General features: G+C 40.7%; 1 protein-coding gene across 2 annotated transcripts in view; it reads left to right on the top strand.

Annotated features, from left to right (window-relative positions):
- The first annotated feature begins 10949 nt into the window (after nt 1–10949).
- Nucleotides 10950–16994, top strand: part of ASAP2 (ArfGAP with SH3 domain, ankyrin repeat and PH domain 2) — an 85308-nt gene continuing 79263 nt past the window's right edge. For both annotated transcript variants that reach the window (XM_041477851.1, XM_041477850.1), the window contains exon 1: nt 10950–11455. In XM_041477851.1, coding sequence (XP_041333785.1) covers nt 11330–11455 — 126 coding nt within the window. In that variant the 5' untranslated portion in view covers nt 10950–11329. The remainder of the gene's footprint in view (nt 11456–16994) is intronic.

Here is a 16994-nt window from a genome sequence, read left to right as displayed (position 1 = left end):
CCTGGAGCAATATAAATAATAAATCTCTCTCTTACACATTTATAAAGGCTCCATCAGTATGATACATATTTAACATACAAGCACTTTATATTTCATTATATATGTATGTGAAAATTAACTCCACTTTCTAGGTTTCCATAAATTTTCCTGTATAACTGGTTTGAAATGATGGGCTATGTATTTTTATTTTCCATTTTTTTGTTTTCTTTTCCTTTTTTTTTTTTTTTTTTAGTATGATACATATTTAACATACAAGCACTTTATATTTCATTATATATGTATGTGAAAATTAACTCCACTTTCTAGGTTTCCATAAATTTTCCTGTATAACTGGTTTGAAATGATGGGCTATGTATTTTTATTTTCCATTTTTTTGTTTTCTTTTCCTTTTTTTTTTTTTTTTTTCTTTTTTTTTTTTTTTTTTGTTTTGTTTACCTTTCATTTTGTACATTTATAGAAGCTGAAAAACAGTTTGCAGCTATGCTTATCCTTTTCCTACATATTAATTTTTTTAAAAGGACCTACCAATATCTAGACTGTTTTTTTTTTGTTTAAATGCAGGAAACTAAGAACTAACTTATTTTTACTGGTAGGGTGTACCTACACTGTTCTGATTTTGTAGTATATGTGAAAAAGTAAAAACATAACAACTCAAGCCATAAGGATCACTGGGGCAAATAATCAGACATCCTGCTTTAGATAACATCCTCAATTATATTTTTTTAAAAATTTTTTTAAACATAGGTATTGTGAACCAAATATCTACCTTCAGCCAAAACCAACTGTGCACTGTAATGGCTCTCTTATGAGCATTATCACAGGACAATAGCTTTGGAACAGAGTGCTGTGTTGTCTGTGTGTGTAAAGATAATGAAAATATGTGAATGGAAATCATGTGATTTCCTTGGAATGCTGTATTAAACCTCTTGATTGACTCTCATAAATTGCTTTGCAATTACTGCACTAATTCTTTTCCCTGGTTAGAGATGAAACAATGTAGTATTTACTCAACAAGTTTTCTAACACTTAAAAATGCATCAGAAGAACTGAGCTGCCTTCATAATAACATATGTGCTTTGAAGCATATACTGGAATTTTTTTATATGTTTTTGCAGAATCTATTATTCTCCTACAGGACAAAACTAGATTGTAAACACATAAATATCAAATTAGGTTGCTTGCAGTTTATACCAGAGCAGCCTCATTTCAGAGGTGCTCAGAAACCACAGGAGGGAGTGGATTGCATCAGCTCTCAGCCCGTGAAGACACTTTCCATAACTTGCCATTCATGCAGGCAGCAATTGTGAAGCAAATCCTCTTCTCAGCTTACTTTGACCCATATGGACAGTCTAGTTCTGTGGAGCCAGATTTCCTTCGTGAGCTGCTACTTGGGATGCTAATGCAGAGGAATTAAGGGGCTGCCTTAAGGCTCCTTACATGCATCACAGTAAGCAACTGCGCTGCATCCAAGCACTACTGCATTTGAATTCTTAACGGCAAATCAGTTATTGGTGTTTATTTTTTTGTTTCCTTCATACAGTATTGTAAATGTTTATGTTAGCATAAATGAAGGATTAAAAAAATTATTTTTAATCATCTCCTACACACCAAGCAACATGCTGGCATGTGATTTGTTTCACTTCATTGATAATATGCTCAGAGGCTTTTGTGCTGAGGCATGAAAAGTTAATTACTTGCAGCACAGGGTATTTATTACATCTCCTTGGGTTCTAAGTGTTAATATTTTCTGGATGGACTATTTAAATGAATTTTTGAGGTAGTAATATTTTTGTTGTTGTTATTTTAATGCACATCATGATTATGTACATTTTTCATCCTATCTGGACGTCACCAATGGATTGTTTTCTCTTTTTCCTTTAGGTAATGATGACACATTCTTTTAGCCACTGAGAACTGTGTTCTCATTACTACTTCTCACTATCTTTTAGATATTAGATAGTGACACCAAAAGAAATACTGTCAGATACCTTAAGAGAGTGAGTGTAACTCAGTTCAAACACAAATAAAGCTGATGTAAAAGGACTGAGCTTTGTGGCATCCAAAAGTCTGTACATTTCTACTGAAGTTCGTCACTGTCTGCCACTAATCCCACAAAGCTCAGTAGGGATCAGCTGCTGATAGCATCAATGAAAAGGGGTCTTTGTTACAGCACTCTGGGTTTTTGTACATATTGAAGACCTTGTGAGCCTCATTCAGATTGTCTGTTACTTAGCAAACATTAACAGTGTGTATAATGCAGTGCTTCAGAGAAATCTTTATTTTCTCAGGGTTTTTTGTGTTATTTCCATTTATCACAAATATTTTATATATATTTCATTCTTATGATTTAATTCTCTATCCAAAATAAATGCCTCATAAATAAACAGTTGATTTTTTTGGTCTTCTTTCCAGTAGCAAAATAATGACTGCATGGTTAAAGTTCAAAGCTAGAATGTTTTGCCTGTGGTGGATTTACTATTACCATTATAAAAGTTGTCTTCAAGAGTTAAAGTTGGTTAGTTAGTTATCCCAATTCTCCCTGTTTAATGAAATTATTTTGTTTCCTTAAACTCTGTTTAATAAGCAATAAGGAAGACTGGAAAATTAATACACATCTTTCTGTATTGATTTAGGTTTAGTTCATTCTGTTTTCTCTCTGAAGTCTACAAGCCTTTAGGTGCTGGCTAATCTATTCATTTCTGACATGCACATCTTTCTGCTGCTGAGTGCCTGTGCTGTTCTTGAAGCAGCCTCAGAGATTATTTAAATCCACATGCTTTGCTTTTTCACCTGCTCACCATTTCCCACATACTTTTATTGTGTGCTTCAAAACATTATAATTGTACTCTAAGAAACTCCATTTTCATATTAGGTCTAACTTAAAATGACCACATTATCCAAGGATAATCCCTACATCCAATTGTCCTGCAACTGGAGGAATACTGCTAGATCTCCCCTTGAGTTCTGAAAGTGCAAGGCAGCAATTCCATACTCAGGACTGCATTTTAAAATGGATAGCTACTAGTATTGGGAGGTAATGACTCAGGTTGTGCATGTACAGATAAGATCCAAGCAAAGTTAAGACTGTGGTACTATGGTAAGTGTGATGAGAGCAGACTGCAGAGTTATTTTTAGATGGCAGCACAGGAAATAAAATGGTGTGCTTAAAACCTACAAAATGCTAAATTCAAACCTACAAAGTGCAGAGTCATTGTGACTGAAGCAGCCATAATCAGCAAAGTGAGGGACCAGGGCTGGTGAAAAAGGCTGAGGAGTGGCTGAGGACACTGCTTTGTCTAGTTAGGAGCAAAGGCAGCTGAGGGTGAAGCTTTAAAGCTTCCTGAGGAATGGACATGGGGGAGAGAGGGAGGTGATGAACTCTTCTCCCTGGGATGCAGTGATAGGACATGTGGGAATGGTTCCAGGGGAGGTTCAGAGAGGACATCATGAAGCAGTTCTACTCTGAGGCTGGTCAAACACTGGAACAGGCTTCCTTAAGAGACAATCAATGTCCTGCACCTGTCAGTGTTTAAGAGGCGTTTGGGCACCAACCTTAACAACATCTAATGTTGGTCAGCCATGGCAGCGGGGCAGTTGGAGAGATGGTCACCATGGGTCCCTTCCAGCTGAAACACTCTATTCCAGTCTATCCATATAGTCAAAGTACCATCTTATACAAACTATGTCTTCTCAGTATAACTTCTCCACTGAATCCTTCTGCCTGAGCCTCCTCAGGCAGGGGTTGGCCCAAGCTGTACAGTCTCTGTAGGGTCTTTCCCTACCACTCAGAGCAGCTATGAACAGTTCTCACAGGAGGATGCAAGTCTTTTGTAAGCCTGGAATGCCAAACGGCTAAATACAAGCGTCAGCAGCTTTTATAGTCCAGATCACCTCTGGACTATGATATTCAGGCAAAATTCAAGAGCAGAACCACCACTCTGAAGAGAATTTCTTTCTGTACTGCCTAGGACCTGCTGTGTCCCCTACCACCAAGAAGTTGTCCCACCAAGTGAACTAATTTCCTACTGTTGCTGTGGATTCCAGGTCATCATATGCAGGCAAGCAAAAGATGTAAGCAAAAGCATAGTTTATATAATCATAGAATAGGTTTGGGCTGGAGAAGACGTTAAAGATCATCCAGTTCCAATGCCCCTGACAAGGGCAGGGACACCTTCCACTACAACATGTTGCTTTAAGTACATCACTGCCAGATATTCCATATTCCAACTGCCTGTCAAGGCAGTTGATCCTGCATATTTTTGAATAAGTGAGGACTTTACCATACAAGGATAGAAGACGCCAGGCTTGTAGGCTTACTTTTGTTTCTAAATGTGTTCTTCACTTTAAAGGTCATCATATTTTATTTAGCAGAAATTCATGAAGTGCTTGATTTCATATGCTACACCCTTGATTGCAAGCCTGACTCTGGGAAACAAAATAGATTTATGTTCTTTTGTTTAAATTCTACTTTGTTTTGAGCCATACTTTATTACAATGGGGAAACTTTGAATTTCTGTGCTTGTTTTCCATGTGAAAGCCAGGTGAACTTCAGTCTTAGTTCTCTTTTTTAGACAGTCTTTGTCTACTAAATTTCATTTATTAGAGTTTTGTAGTACTTTAAGTAGCTTTTTGAAGACAGACCAATTTCAAGATTCTAAATTCCAGTGGGCAATGGAGCCCTGCTGTTTTCTGAACTAAATTTCAGGAATCAGTCCTTTACAGCAAATTTATGAGAGGAATAAAGGTGCTTTGTGTTTGACAACAATACAGGCCTTTCTTTCTAAAAATTCGTGAATCTGAGAACATTCCTCGTCTTTTCATTTTGTGCCCATGGGAACTAATGTCTCTTCATTCCTAAACACCATCAACTTGTCTTCCATGTAAGTGCTGACACCTGAAACTGCTGATTCTGGCACTGAATTGCAATTCTTTAATTTCTCAGAAGAGAAATCACCTTATCTCAAGCTATATATCAGGGATCTGACACAACAGAGCAGTGTATTGAATATGGTCTGGTGAGTGCAAAAGTGGCCCACAGACTGCTGACCTTGCCTATTTTCCTTGGTGATCTGGAGCTGTAGGATCAGAATAAGATCAAAAGGCCATGTCTATGTAAGGGTACCTCCATTGTGTAGTCTTTAGACACAGCTGAGCTGCTGACAGGAATGATGTGCTTCAGCATGACCTGAGGTTTGAGAAGTGACCCTTCAGGATGTGCTTCTCATGAACATTGTGACTGCAGAGGTATTTACAACTGCCTGGGTACTAGAAAGACTGAGTTTCCCTCTGCAGATGTTACTCTCCTCCCCTTGTTTCAACAGGCTGGTTTATGGCCCGATGCAGAGACTGAACGGCTGTGGTGGTTAGGGATGGTGACACAGGGTGAGGGAGCAGCCCAGCCAGGGGAAACACAAGCTTCAGCAGATGAATGTTAGAAGAATCTCTCTGGGCCTGTAGCAAGGTAACTGCAGCAGTCGGTATCCCTGAGGGCTTCCCCTCTGATGTGTGTTCCTGAGATGGCCCAGGGGCCTGAGGCTTGATCACAACACGCAGCACAGCCCGAGGCTCCGTGAGAGGGGCGGCGCTCGAGGGCATCCTGGAAGGTAACACACAGCAGTGCCCACATTCATCCAGGGCATCCCTTACAAATACTGTGACCCTAAGATATTGATATTGAATTTAAATTAAAACATGTGGTGTAGCTCTCCCAAATCTCAGTAAGCAAAATTCTGGTTACACTGGGAGATGTTACAGACTCCATCCTGTCCAGTTTCACCCTTGGAGTAGCATGTTCCCCCACTGCGGGTTTAAATAATATCTTTGGGGGCTTTGAGGGTAATAGAAAATAATGCCAACACTCTACTCCGTGTTTTCCTTCTTGCTTTTGTCTACACACTACTATTTCAATTACAGGTGATGTTGTTACTATTAGCACTGGGCAAAATAAATATTTTTAAATTCTTCACAAAAGTCTGAGAGCAACGCAAAGGTACATGATGTAAAATGTAGTAAGGGTGGGAAAAGCATATGATCACATGTGCTTAAACCAGATTTTCAAGTAGGCACTTCCAAAAGCAAAAGGATCTGAAAAAACTTACTTTTCCGAACTAATTTTTTTTCATTTTCAGAATTTGCACTAATTTGTAGAAATAAATCTCTGGAAATAGTCCTATGACACCAAATAAATTTTCAAATAATAATTATTTTCAAGTTAATTGTAAAAGAGCAGACACACTTGCTATTCTAAAGTTGCTACATGTTGTAATTGGTATCATTAAAACATGAGTTAAATCTCCATATGAAAGACTTTAAAATAACCAGGTATCTGCTCTTCTGGGGGTTAATATATTTAGAAATCACAAGAAATCTTTCTCCTAAACTGTGGTAACAAATTTTCAAAAGTGGAGGCTGTTTTGAAAGTGTTCTCTGAGCAATCAACACCAGGGATTGATACTTCATGGAAAGAATGTAAGAATTGGGATGAAATGACAGAATCCACTAATAAGGCTCACCACAAAGTGTTTTACTAATCTGCTATGAATTATATATACTATAGAAATTTCCCGAGTTTAACATCCACCTGCCTGAAAATTGTCACCCAGTAATTAGCAGCTGCCAGACTACATTTATTTGCATGCTTATTTTTAAAGTTCAAAGATAAGTGATGACGCTAATGAGATTTTCTATGAACCATCTTCTTGTTGTGTTCCCTCAAAACACCCTTAATAGAATTAACAAATATACCTCAGATTCATTGTTAGTACTGAGTACACACAAAGAAGGACAATAAAAAGTATTTCCTCAAACTATCTAAAGCTACCAAAGAAAGAAATTCTGTGAAAAACCATTGACATAAAATAAAAATGGAGCAAACAGAAACAATCTGTCATGGAGCTGGTTAGTGGAGGGCAATAATGACACAACTGCTGTGGGCTACAAAAAAAACCTTATACATTTTGGGTCCTATCCTAGTCACCCTATGCTTGAGGGATCATCATATTCTAACCAGATCATCACGTTCTTTCCCTGCTATTCTCAAAAGTCCATTAGCATGTCCTCTCATTAAAGAGACATTACTATTTCCTCTGATCCATGACATTTACCTCCGACTCTGACATGTTAAATTTCAAGGACACAAAGTCTTTTGTGCTTTCTTTCATGTTGACCCTTATTCTTGCAATAATTCCCCCTTAAACACACCAATCTATCACATAATCCTTCTTGAAAATCCTACTTAAAATGTCTAAAGAAACATTTGGGCAGCAGTGTGTGAAGATCATGGACTGTAATACAGACTAATAATGGTCCAGTATTTCCTTATATTAACTCAATTGCCTTTCATTAGCTAATTTTAAATATCAAGATCTCCAGAGACTGCCTTATTGTTCTGTTTCTATAGCACCTGGTCCTCAGTTTGAGTTCTCACTAGCAGTGATGCAAATAAAGATTTTGACATACAGATAAGATTTCTAAAGGCTCAAAACCAACCATACAAATAAACAAAAACATAAGAAAATCAGTTATTTTTAAATCTGTCTTACTATTTTGAAGATGACATGTTTTTAACAACACTGACTGATGTAACCATTAATGCTGTTTTGAAGTAAGTGTTGGGAGAAATGTTTGTATAAATCAAGTATTCTGACTAATGGAGCTGTAGTCAGTGTGTATCCAGTAGATTAAAAGTTTTTCAGAAATGTGCAGAGCATGAATCTTTGGAAAATATTTTTATTTATTTCTCTTTAGTAGAAGATCTCTAACTGAGTGACTGGGTCAAAGAAGGTAGTGGCATTTTATCGAGGGAGGGAGGGTCCAAAATCAGAACAGGAGGAGCCATGGTGAGGAAGCAAGCAGGAAAACCTAGAGACAAAATAGTATTACCCCATTCTGCACAAGCAAGCTTTGTTCACAGCAGTCTCATTAACAAGGTATTCCACTTCAATACTTATTCACAGGTTCAAAGAATGGAGTGTTGACATTTAGTATCATTCTTAAATTCTTAAAGGCCAGAAAGTAGGGTTTGATGAGCCTGAGCATGACATTGGGACCGGAAAGTCTAATACTCTTGAATATAACAATGACGGAGTAGAGAACCAGGAGAATAATTTATTGAGGTGTTAGAACTGTAAAAATGATGGAAGGGCTGAGAAAACAGCCTTTCAGTGAGAGACACAGGACTCGCACACACCAATAAAAGTGTTACTGCAGAGTAATGAGGTGCTATGTGTCAGCTGACTCACAGTCACCACCTGGATGCTCAGTCTGGGTTTGTGGCCAATGCAAAGCAATTCAAATTAACTCTGCCCTCTTTAAAAGAGGGGAGTTGTTCAGTTTGATTTATCAAGAAATAAACTGGGAAATTACTTCATGTCTGTGTACAAGAATGCTTACAATTAGAAAAGCTTGAGTACCAAATAATTCCTTAACTACTGAAAAACTGGAATAATAGATGTAGATGCAATTAGCTGATGTTCTAAAACACAACAGAAGCAGGGAATTCTCTGAACTATTGAGCCTTGATATCAAGTCTAAACAACTTCTAGAAAGTTTAAATCTAAATTCTCCTAAGCACAAGTCTTTAGCTTCATAAAGAGAAGAGTTGAAGCAAATGCAGTCTGTCAAGCAAAAAGGCCTTGCAGTTTCATTGGGATGGCAAATGTTTGAATCTATTTAAGTTAAAGACAGAAGATCAGATACCACTGCAATCATGTAACCTCACCTCCTGTACAAAATAGAATCTGTAGAAGTCAAAGACTCATTGCATGATGGTACTGTCTGTCCTGTTTTCAGCTGGGACAGAGTTAATCTCCTTCTTCACATATGGCACAATCCTGAATTTGGAATTTAGTATGAGAATAATGTTGATAGCACACCAATCCAGCTGTTGCTAAGTAGTGCTTACTCTAAATCAAGGACTTTCCATTTTCCCATGCCCTGCCTGCAAGCAGGTGCACGAGAAGCCAGGAAAGAGCATAACTGGGAGAGCTGATCTGACCAGGCCAAGGGGATATTTTAGACCATTGAATGTTACGCTCAGCACATAAACTGGGGTTGGCTGGGGGCATCAACCACTGCTCGGTGATGGCACAGGTACTGGCCAGCAGCTGGTGAGCATTGTCCTGTGTATCACTTGTTCATCTTCAGTTTTCATCCTTTCTCTCTCTTCTTCTCAAGAAAATTATTATTATAATCATCATTATTATTATTATAATATTTTGTTTCCATTATTAAACTGTTCTTAGCTCAACCCACAAGTTTTTTTCCTGTATTTTTTAATTCTCCTTTCCACTGGGCAGAGCAGCAGTGAGGAGTGTCTGTGTGGTATTTTGTTGCTTTGTACTGGACTGGAGTTAAACCATGACACCACCTCAGTTGCATATACTCCAATATCAAACTGTGGATGCAACCACTAGAGGCTGCATTATTATGTTGCAGATTTGCACTATATCTGATAGAAGAGCTGCTGCAGAAAGTCAAAGTCTAGGAGTATTTGCCTTTCAGATCCCCTTCAAAATATCAACTAATATGCTACACTGGAAGATATGGTAGGCAGTTTAAGAATGCTAGTGTTTACTAAGTTTGGGTAATAGTGTGATAAGTGCTGCTTTAAAGGTACCACCATCAGCTAATGCAAAAAAGAAAATGTAAGATCACACATTTTTAGCAAGAATTAATATTTCTACTCAACTATATTTATTATATGACATACAAATACAAACAAGAAATTTAATGCATTAGCAGCAGAACAATATATACCTCTATATGCTGTAGTAACTGATCACACATAAGTATTAACAAGGAGAACAGCAATGAAGTTAAAAGCAAAATAAGAGTGGTGACTTTCATTGGAGAAAATAAGGAATGATTAGGATGGAAAAGCTATCAAGAGTTAAAAAACTGAAAGAACATGCAGATAGACCCTGCATTCATTCATCTGATTTACTACAACCAGGAAAATAAATATGGCTGACAAGCTTTATTATTTATGCTAAAGGATCTAGCAAGGATTGCAAAGGGCAGTAACATCTGGGCAGGCTTACAGTTATTTATTTGGACATTTTACAAACGGCAGCAAAAGAGTACCTGCTTACTCATCTGATTCCCTGAAGAGTTTTAAAACAGAGTAATAAAGAATCACTTATAGAAAGCTAATAACTATCACCAGAGGGGAGTGAAAGAGCCACAGGAGAGCTTCTGGGCCAAAATACAGACTTCTGAAGCTTTCTGCAGGAATCAGCTAGAAGTCCTAAGGGCTTTGAGGCCAAAAGAAACCCCTGCCATGGATCACATCCCTGTATTCCCAATGCAAGCAACACCATGCTCATTCAGTGACACCTTGCCAGGGTCCCTCCTGCTGCATCAGTCACAAACGCCACAGCTCCGGCTGAGTTTCACTCCCCTTTTTGCCTTGAGTGATCCTTGTGGCTTTCTATTGAACAAAGCACCTCCTCTGATAGCTCTTATTCCTTGAGTACAGAAAAAGCTTTTTAAGCATTTAGATTTAAACGTTACTTAGCTTAAACATATTTTTTGCACGGACCTCTTGGGAACGACATTTCTCTTTAGCTCCCTCGAAACTAGACAACGAACTCGTAAAACAGATTAAACTGTTGAAAGATAAATTACGAGCTGTGAGGGAAGAGACTGTCTCTGCACCTGCGAGCAGTCCCGGAGGGGACAGTGCGGAGACCTGTCCTGTGGGCTTCAACCTGTTCCTCCTCCTGCCAGGCAGGCACGGCGCCTCACCTTCCCCTGCCCTTGGGTTTTTGTTGTTAAACACCACCAGAACCACACGGCTGGATTCGTCCTGCCTGTCGCTGGGATTACCCAGCCGGCGCCTGCCACCTCCTCTCCCCTCGGGGCTCGGGGAGGACGGACTGAGGGAGGGAAAGAGGGAGGGGGCCGCCATCTTCTCAGGGCGGGCGCCGGTGGCGAGTGCGCGGCGGCAGGTCCGCTCCGGGGGCTGCCGGGGGTCGCGCGGCCGCGCCCCCGCTCCGCGAGCGTGTGAGGGAGCGAGGGAGGAGGAGGAAAAGCGAGAGGGAGAAAGCGAACGGGAGGGCGGGGTGGAGGCAGCTCCCGCGGCTGGGCGTGTGCCCGGCCCCCGGTGCTGCGTGACCGCGCGGGAGGAGCAGGAGGAGGAGTGTGGGTGCGGGGAATTTCCTTGTGTGGCGGCTGAGGAACAACACCGCTCCAGACAGCGGGGCTAAGAGGAGGGCGCTGCCGCCGGTTGCCGAGCGATGTGAGGGGGAGCCCCCCCAACGCCCTCCCCTCCCTGCCCCTGGAGCCGCCTGCTTTCCCCCTCCCTCCCCTCGCTCATCCCCGCCCCGCCATGCCGGACCAGATCTCCGTGTCGGAATTCGTGTCCGAGACCAATGAGGATTACAAGTCACCCACCGCCTCCAACTTCACCACCCGGATGGCCCAGTGCAGGAACACGGTGGCGGCCATCGAGGAGGTGAGCCCGGGCGGGGGGCGCGGGGCGCGCAGCCCTCTCTGGCCTGGCTGCAGAGAACAAGGCGCTACCGGCGCTGGCTCCTGCCGCTCCCTCTCCCGCCCGGCCCCAAGCAGCGCCCTCGGCTGCCGCTTCGAGGAAATGGAAATGGGGCTCGCCCGAGTGGAGAGGGGAAAGAAAAGGAGGGGGGAAGGGCCGGGGCGCCGCTACCTCGGCCCGCGGGGCTCACGCTCCGCCCGCCCCTCAGCGCACGGCGGGCAGGGTCGTCCGCCGCCCTCAGCTGGGGGAGTCCGTGCCGTCGCTTCTCGCGCCTCCTGACGCCCGAGGAGCCCCGATCTGGGCGGTTCCGCCCGCTTTCCTCGTAAATGGGGGGGAGGGGGGTTGGAACTTGAACTCTGCAGTCTCCTCCGTCAGCCCCTTCCTTCACACCGGCACCTGAACTGCCTTGGTCTCGCCAGCTGCCGTGTGGGGCTTCGGCTTTCCCTGTTTGTCCTTTCCCTGAGTGTGTCTGCCTGCCTCCGGGCACAGGTGGGATTTAATCCGCTTTCCATTTCCCGCACACAGAAATTTAAACGCACTTCCCCCGGCCATACGGTTTAAGGCAGCCTTCCCTGCGGATCCGCGCCCTCGGGGCCGTGCCCGCTCTTCGGTGTCGGGATCCCGAGCTCCCCCTTCCCTGCCTCCGCCGGGACAGCCGGGCTGCGGGTGCCTGGCGTGAGCCGCTTTTGTCTCGCCGAGAGCCGGGTGTTTTTCTGTCTTTAAAGATACTCGGAACGTGCCGTTGGACCTGATGGTGAGAGCCCAGCCTCCCTCCCACGGGGATGTCTGCCAGCACTCGGGAGAGGGAGGCTCTTTTCCCTCCTGTTTCAAATCAGAGGGAAATCTGGGACAGGTCTGAACACAGTGAGAGCACATTCCACATCCCAGTCATACACACACAATGAAATGAGAAGCGTCTGTGTATCTTGACTCCCCTAGCAGCTTCTCTGAAGTAACTTGTAGAAGGGGGGAATCTTACTTGTGCTGCAGATTAGTTTGCTCCATCTACCTGTTACATCAGTTCTTACAGTGTGTGTTTAGTTGATTTGTTTTGCAGTAAGCATATATTTTAAAAAGAGCCTCTTCAGCAAAAGGAATCTTGTCAGTTGTTGATGTCCCTTCTTTCAAAAGAACTGCCACCAGCAATGGATTATTAACGTGTCTTAAGTGAACAAAACCCAGGTTAGGTGTTTAAACACCCTTTTCAGGATTTTCCTGTTTTGCCAGTTCCCAAAACCACTAAAGCAAGGAGCTGAATTCAAAATAATCTTGTTCCTGAGGTAATTTTCTGCCCTGCAAGCTTGCACTTAAATGCCTGGATTTAATTATGCTTTATTAACCTGATAGTCTTGAGATCAACAATTCTGTAACAAAGACAACCTCTTCCTGAATATTTATAGTAATGAATAATTTTAATTGCAAGGTAGAAGTGGTTAATAATTGATTAATACAAGATCCAAGTTGGTATAAGCATTTGTGTCGAAAGCAGTTTTGTGAGATTTAGAGATTTTTATTGCAGTTCTGAAAAAAAAATTGTTTTTTCTGTGAGTTGAATTTAGTGGAGCGGTGTTTGATTTTTAATGGAATTCAAATCAGAATGTTAAATCTTTCTTTGTATCTGCGTATTTCTGGTATTAGATGTTGTCTGCTAGCTTAGTACAAAATTATCTTTAGTAATAATGATGATAAACAATGAGCCTAGTAAAGTTTGCAAGGCAGGAGGTGAGAGGTTGCAGAGACTGGCAGTAGTTTTTAATAGTGTTGATCTATCTGGCACTTCTGGCAAAATATCAGCAGTTCCTGCCTGTTTATGCTGCTGTCTGAAAGCATGTGTGGAAATGACTACTGAATCTTTTTCTCTGTGATTTGTCAAGAACAACAAATACATTTTTATAGTTTCAAAGTGGTGAAATTTTTTTCAGGCTTGGACGACTTTGATTTGGAAATACTCAGGTCCATGACGTGCCTGGTTTTTCAGGTTAAATGTGATTCTTGGATAAAACGCTGTCTGTAAGTTGTGTAATAGAGAAGTCAAGGCTCAGCAACTTTTTTCTGGGAGGCTGGGCAAGAAGTAGTTCATCAGCTTGTTATGAACTGAAGCTTATTAAAGCAGGTAACTAGAAATGTTCAGGGAATACAAAGAACCTGCGCATTTCCAGTGGCACTGGTAGTGTGAAGCACTGATTTGCAGAGCACACTGCTCTCTTGCAGCAAGCAGTGTAGTTCTGGGAACTAGGAAGTCTGGCTGTGTATGATTGAGGGAATGTGTTACTTTAAAGCAGTTAATAGGTAAGTTGAAGCTGGCTGACTGCTGACTTTGTGTATGCACTGGTTTGAACAAGTGACTGTAAGAGCTAGTTTAGTCACTGAAGACACATTTTTACTTCCCAGGATATTGTATACCTTTATTAAATCAACAAATTAAGTGGTTACTACTGATACTTAGAGGATGTCTCTTTCCTGCTACTCCCAGAAAATATGGCTCTGGAATGGAGTATTCAACTGCCTGCGTGAAGCCAGCTCTAGGCTCCCAAGCCTGGTGCTCCCTTGGGAGCTGGGGAGGCAGTGCAGAAGCACAGGAGGGGAGGCTGCTGTGACTTGTTAGCCTGAGCTCAACTGTCTGCAAACACAGATATGTTTTCACATCCCATTGGGATGTCTTTTGCACTTAACATTGCTGACTACTAGTTTTGTAATTCTGTCTTTGTTAATTAGTAGGTATCTAATAGTATCTCAAAAGTTTAGTTAATGAAGCTTTCTGTGGTGGAGTGGAAGAGCCTTGTTAAGTGAGCAATAAGATGTTGGACAATTAAAGTGTATAATTTATCTGTATATCTTTGTGGGCAGTGGTATTGCCTTAAATCTGAACTTGGATTAACTGACCTCTGTCAGTTTCACAATATGGTTGATTCTTAGTATCAGTTGAAAATACTTTCAGTTTTACTGTTTTATATGATTATATACACTGATTACAGACCATGGATCATGGCTTTTCAGATCACCAGAAACACCTGCATTGCAGTTTGGGAGCTGGTGCCTGTTCAAGCACTTGCAGAAAGAGCATCTGATTCTTGGCTGAATCTGTTTGCTTGCTCTCAGTAGTGGAAAAGGGATTAGGGAAGACATGGTTGTGGAACACAAAGTGATTTCAAAGGAAAAGGAATCATATAATTTCTTCATTGTTCTCAGATTAGGATGTTGCTTAGCAAAACGCTGGGAATATTTAGCATCTTCTGAAACAAAATTATTAGTCAGCAATATGTCACAGGCTCTTACAGGTTATTGTTTAATCTTTACAAATGTGACAGTGACTAAGATTAAATAAATTTTAATTGACAGAGTGCAGAGCATGGTCACATGATTGGGGGAGGGGTTGCTTGAAATCAGTAATCTGGTCTGAGAACTGCAGCCTTTCTAATTGTCTGTTTCTACTAAAGGTAACAGGATCTAAAAATTTGTGGTGACTGTTCTTTAACTATGAATGCTTAAATATCTGGTTTCAGTACTGCTGTTACTTAGAGCACATGCTTCTCTCTTTTATGTGCTGTAAGTTAAATAAAATAGTCCCTGAATTGTAATGAAACCTGCAAAGTGGTCCTAGTAACTGTGATAATTTTAAAGATTTTCAGAAATTAGTTTAAGGAGTAATTGAATGACTAGAATCTAATTGTACCACTTTTTTTTTTTTGAAGCATGAGTTAAGCTGTGCAATAAAGAGTGGAAGTAAAGCCCTTATTTCTGTTCTGACTGTTTATTGGGATCCAGTGCTGGACCAAGTAAATAGGATAGGGAGCAGTTTTGCTACTCTCTGTAGACTAATATGTAAACAGAGAGTAGCAGACAGTACCTGTGCTGAAGACATTTCCATCTAAGTCAGGATTGAGGTACAAAATTTACCCACCTACTTAAACTTCACTGCATGCACAGATTTCCCTATGAAGGGAGGAGAATGGAAGCACTGAGAGAAGTTTAATAGGTTACTGGAACACTTCCACATCACAGTGGCATTTGCCACTGGAGTAAATGTGTCCTAAAAAGTAGAGAGAACAAATGTGGGGGAAATATGTAGAGTGTACAACAAAGAAACAGTGTGGTGGTACCAAAGATGGATTTAGTTCTCTGGATAGAAATAGATTTCAATTGCTTACAGTCTATTTAAAAACCACTCTCAAGGAATTTTTGTAAAGGCTGAGGAATTAATGTTAAAGGCATAACTTGTAATTTCAAGTCTCAACTTGCCTTTGTTTTGTAGGTCCCATTCCATGATGATTATACCTCAATAATTCTGTTATTTTACACTTTCAAAGATTTTTTTTTTTTCAATTACCACTCCTACAAATGCAGCATGTCATTTCTGTATCAAATCATTTTCTTCCTCACTGTCATTTATAATGCAATTTTCTATCAGAAATGGCAACATCTTCTTACCACCTAAGGCAATCCACGGTTTTCAGCAGGCTTGGAGTGGTGTAAGGGGTCGATGTTTATTGAATTTGATTCCCTCTTGTATGGTACAATTCTGTAGCATGCTTTTCTACATTTTGGTTCTGCAAAGCTAACAAGGGGGAGATATAAAAACAGCCTCATAGTGTGGGGGAATGTGAGTCTGGACACATGGATACACCTGTATATTTACTTTTTGCTTGCTACATTTATAGGACTGGATTCTGTTTTCCTATAGTTGATGATTGTGCCTTGCATTTCAAAGTTACGTGAAGAGAGTGATTCTGTATAGTTTGAGAAGCAGTAGGAAATGTCATATACTATAGTTCATTTTGAGAAATTTACTATGGTCTCTTGTATATTTCTTTTTAATAAAATATATCTTTATGCCCACTACAGCATGCTCTTTAGTAGAACATATTTGCACACTTTTCTTACCTCATTGCTAAATACATTTCCACAAATACTTGTTGTTTAAAATGTTTTTTTGTGTTCCTTTCTGGAATCATGATTCTCTGTCATCAGCAACCAGAGGTTTCTGGAAAAGTCATTATAATGCAAAAGGCATGATGATTTCAAAAGGAGTGTGGGAATTGTTTTCTTTTGGAGAGGAATATAGAGGATGAAAATGGCAGAAATACAGGAGCTAAACTGTACGGCTTCAGCTGGAGCTCTGTGCATATTTTCAGATAGCCAGTTTCAACTTTAAAGCTTTAACATCAACATGCAGTCAGTTAAAACAATGTCAAACCACAAAAAAAGATTTCTGTGCACCTTACCTTAGTGTATTTGGTAATGAATCTGCTTCACATTACCAAATACTCCCATTCCTCCTAGGAGCATGAATGAAAAATATAGATTTATAAAGAAGGATATATATCTTTCTCATTTCTCATGAGTATTTTACTCATTGGGGGTTTTGTGTTTTGAGTTTTCCATAATGTTGGTGTATTTTTCAGAACCATCTTATCTGAATCTAGTGTACTTCATGCTGATGCTAAAGACAGTAATGTAGGAAGTGGCTACTTCTGCTTAGCCTTCACTTCCTCTTCATGTTGTT

This window comes from Pyrgilauda ruficollis, unplaced genomic scaffold (assembly GCF_017590135.1).
Source record: "Pyrgilauda ruficollis isolate IOZ18807 unplaced genomic scaffold, ASM1759013v1 scaffold42, whole genome shotgun sequence".
NCBI lineage: Eukaryota > Metazoa > Chordata > Aves > Passeriformes > Passeridae > Pyrgilauda > Pyrgilauda ruficollis.
Note: the sequence above shows the minus strand (reverse complement) of the source record. Positions and strands in the feature narration are given on the sequence as shown.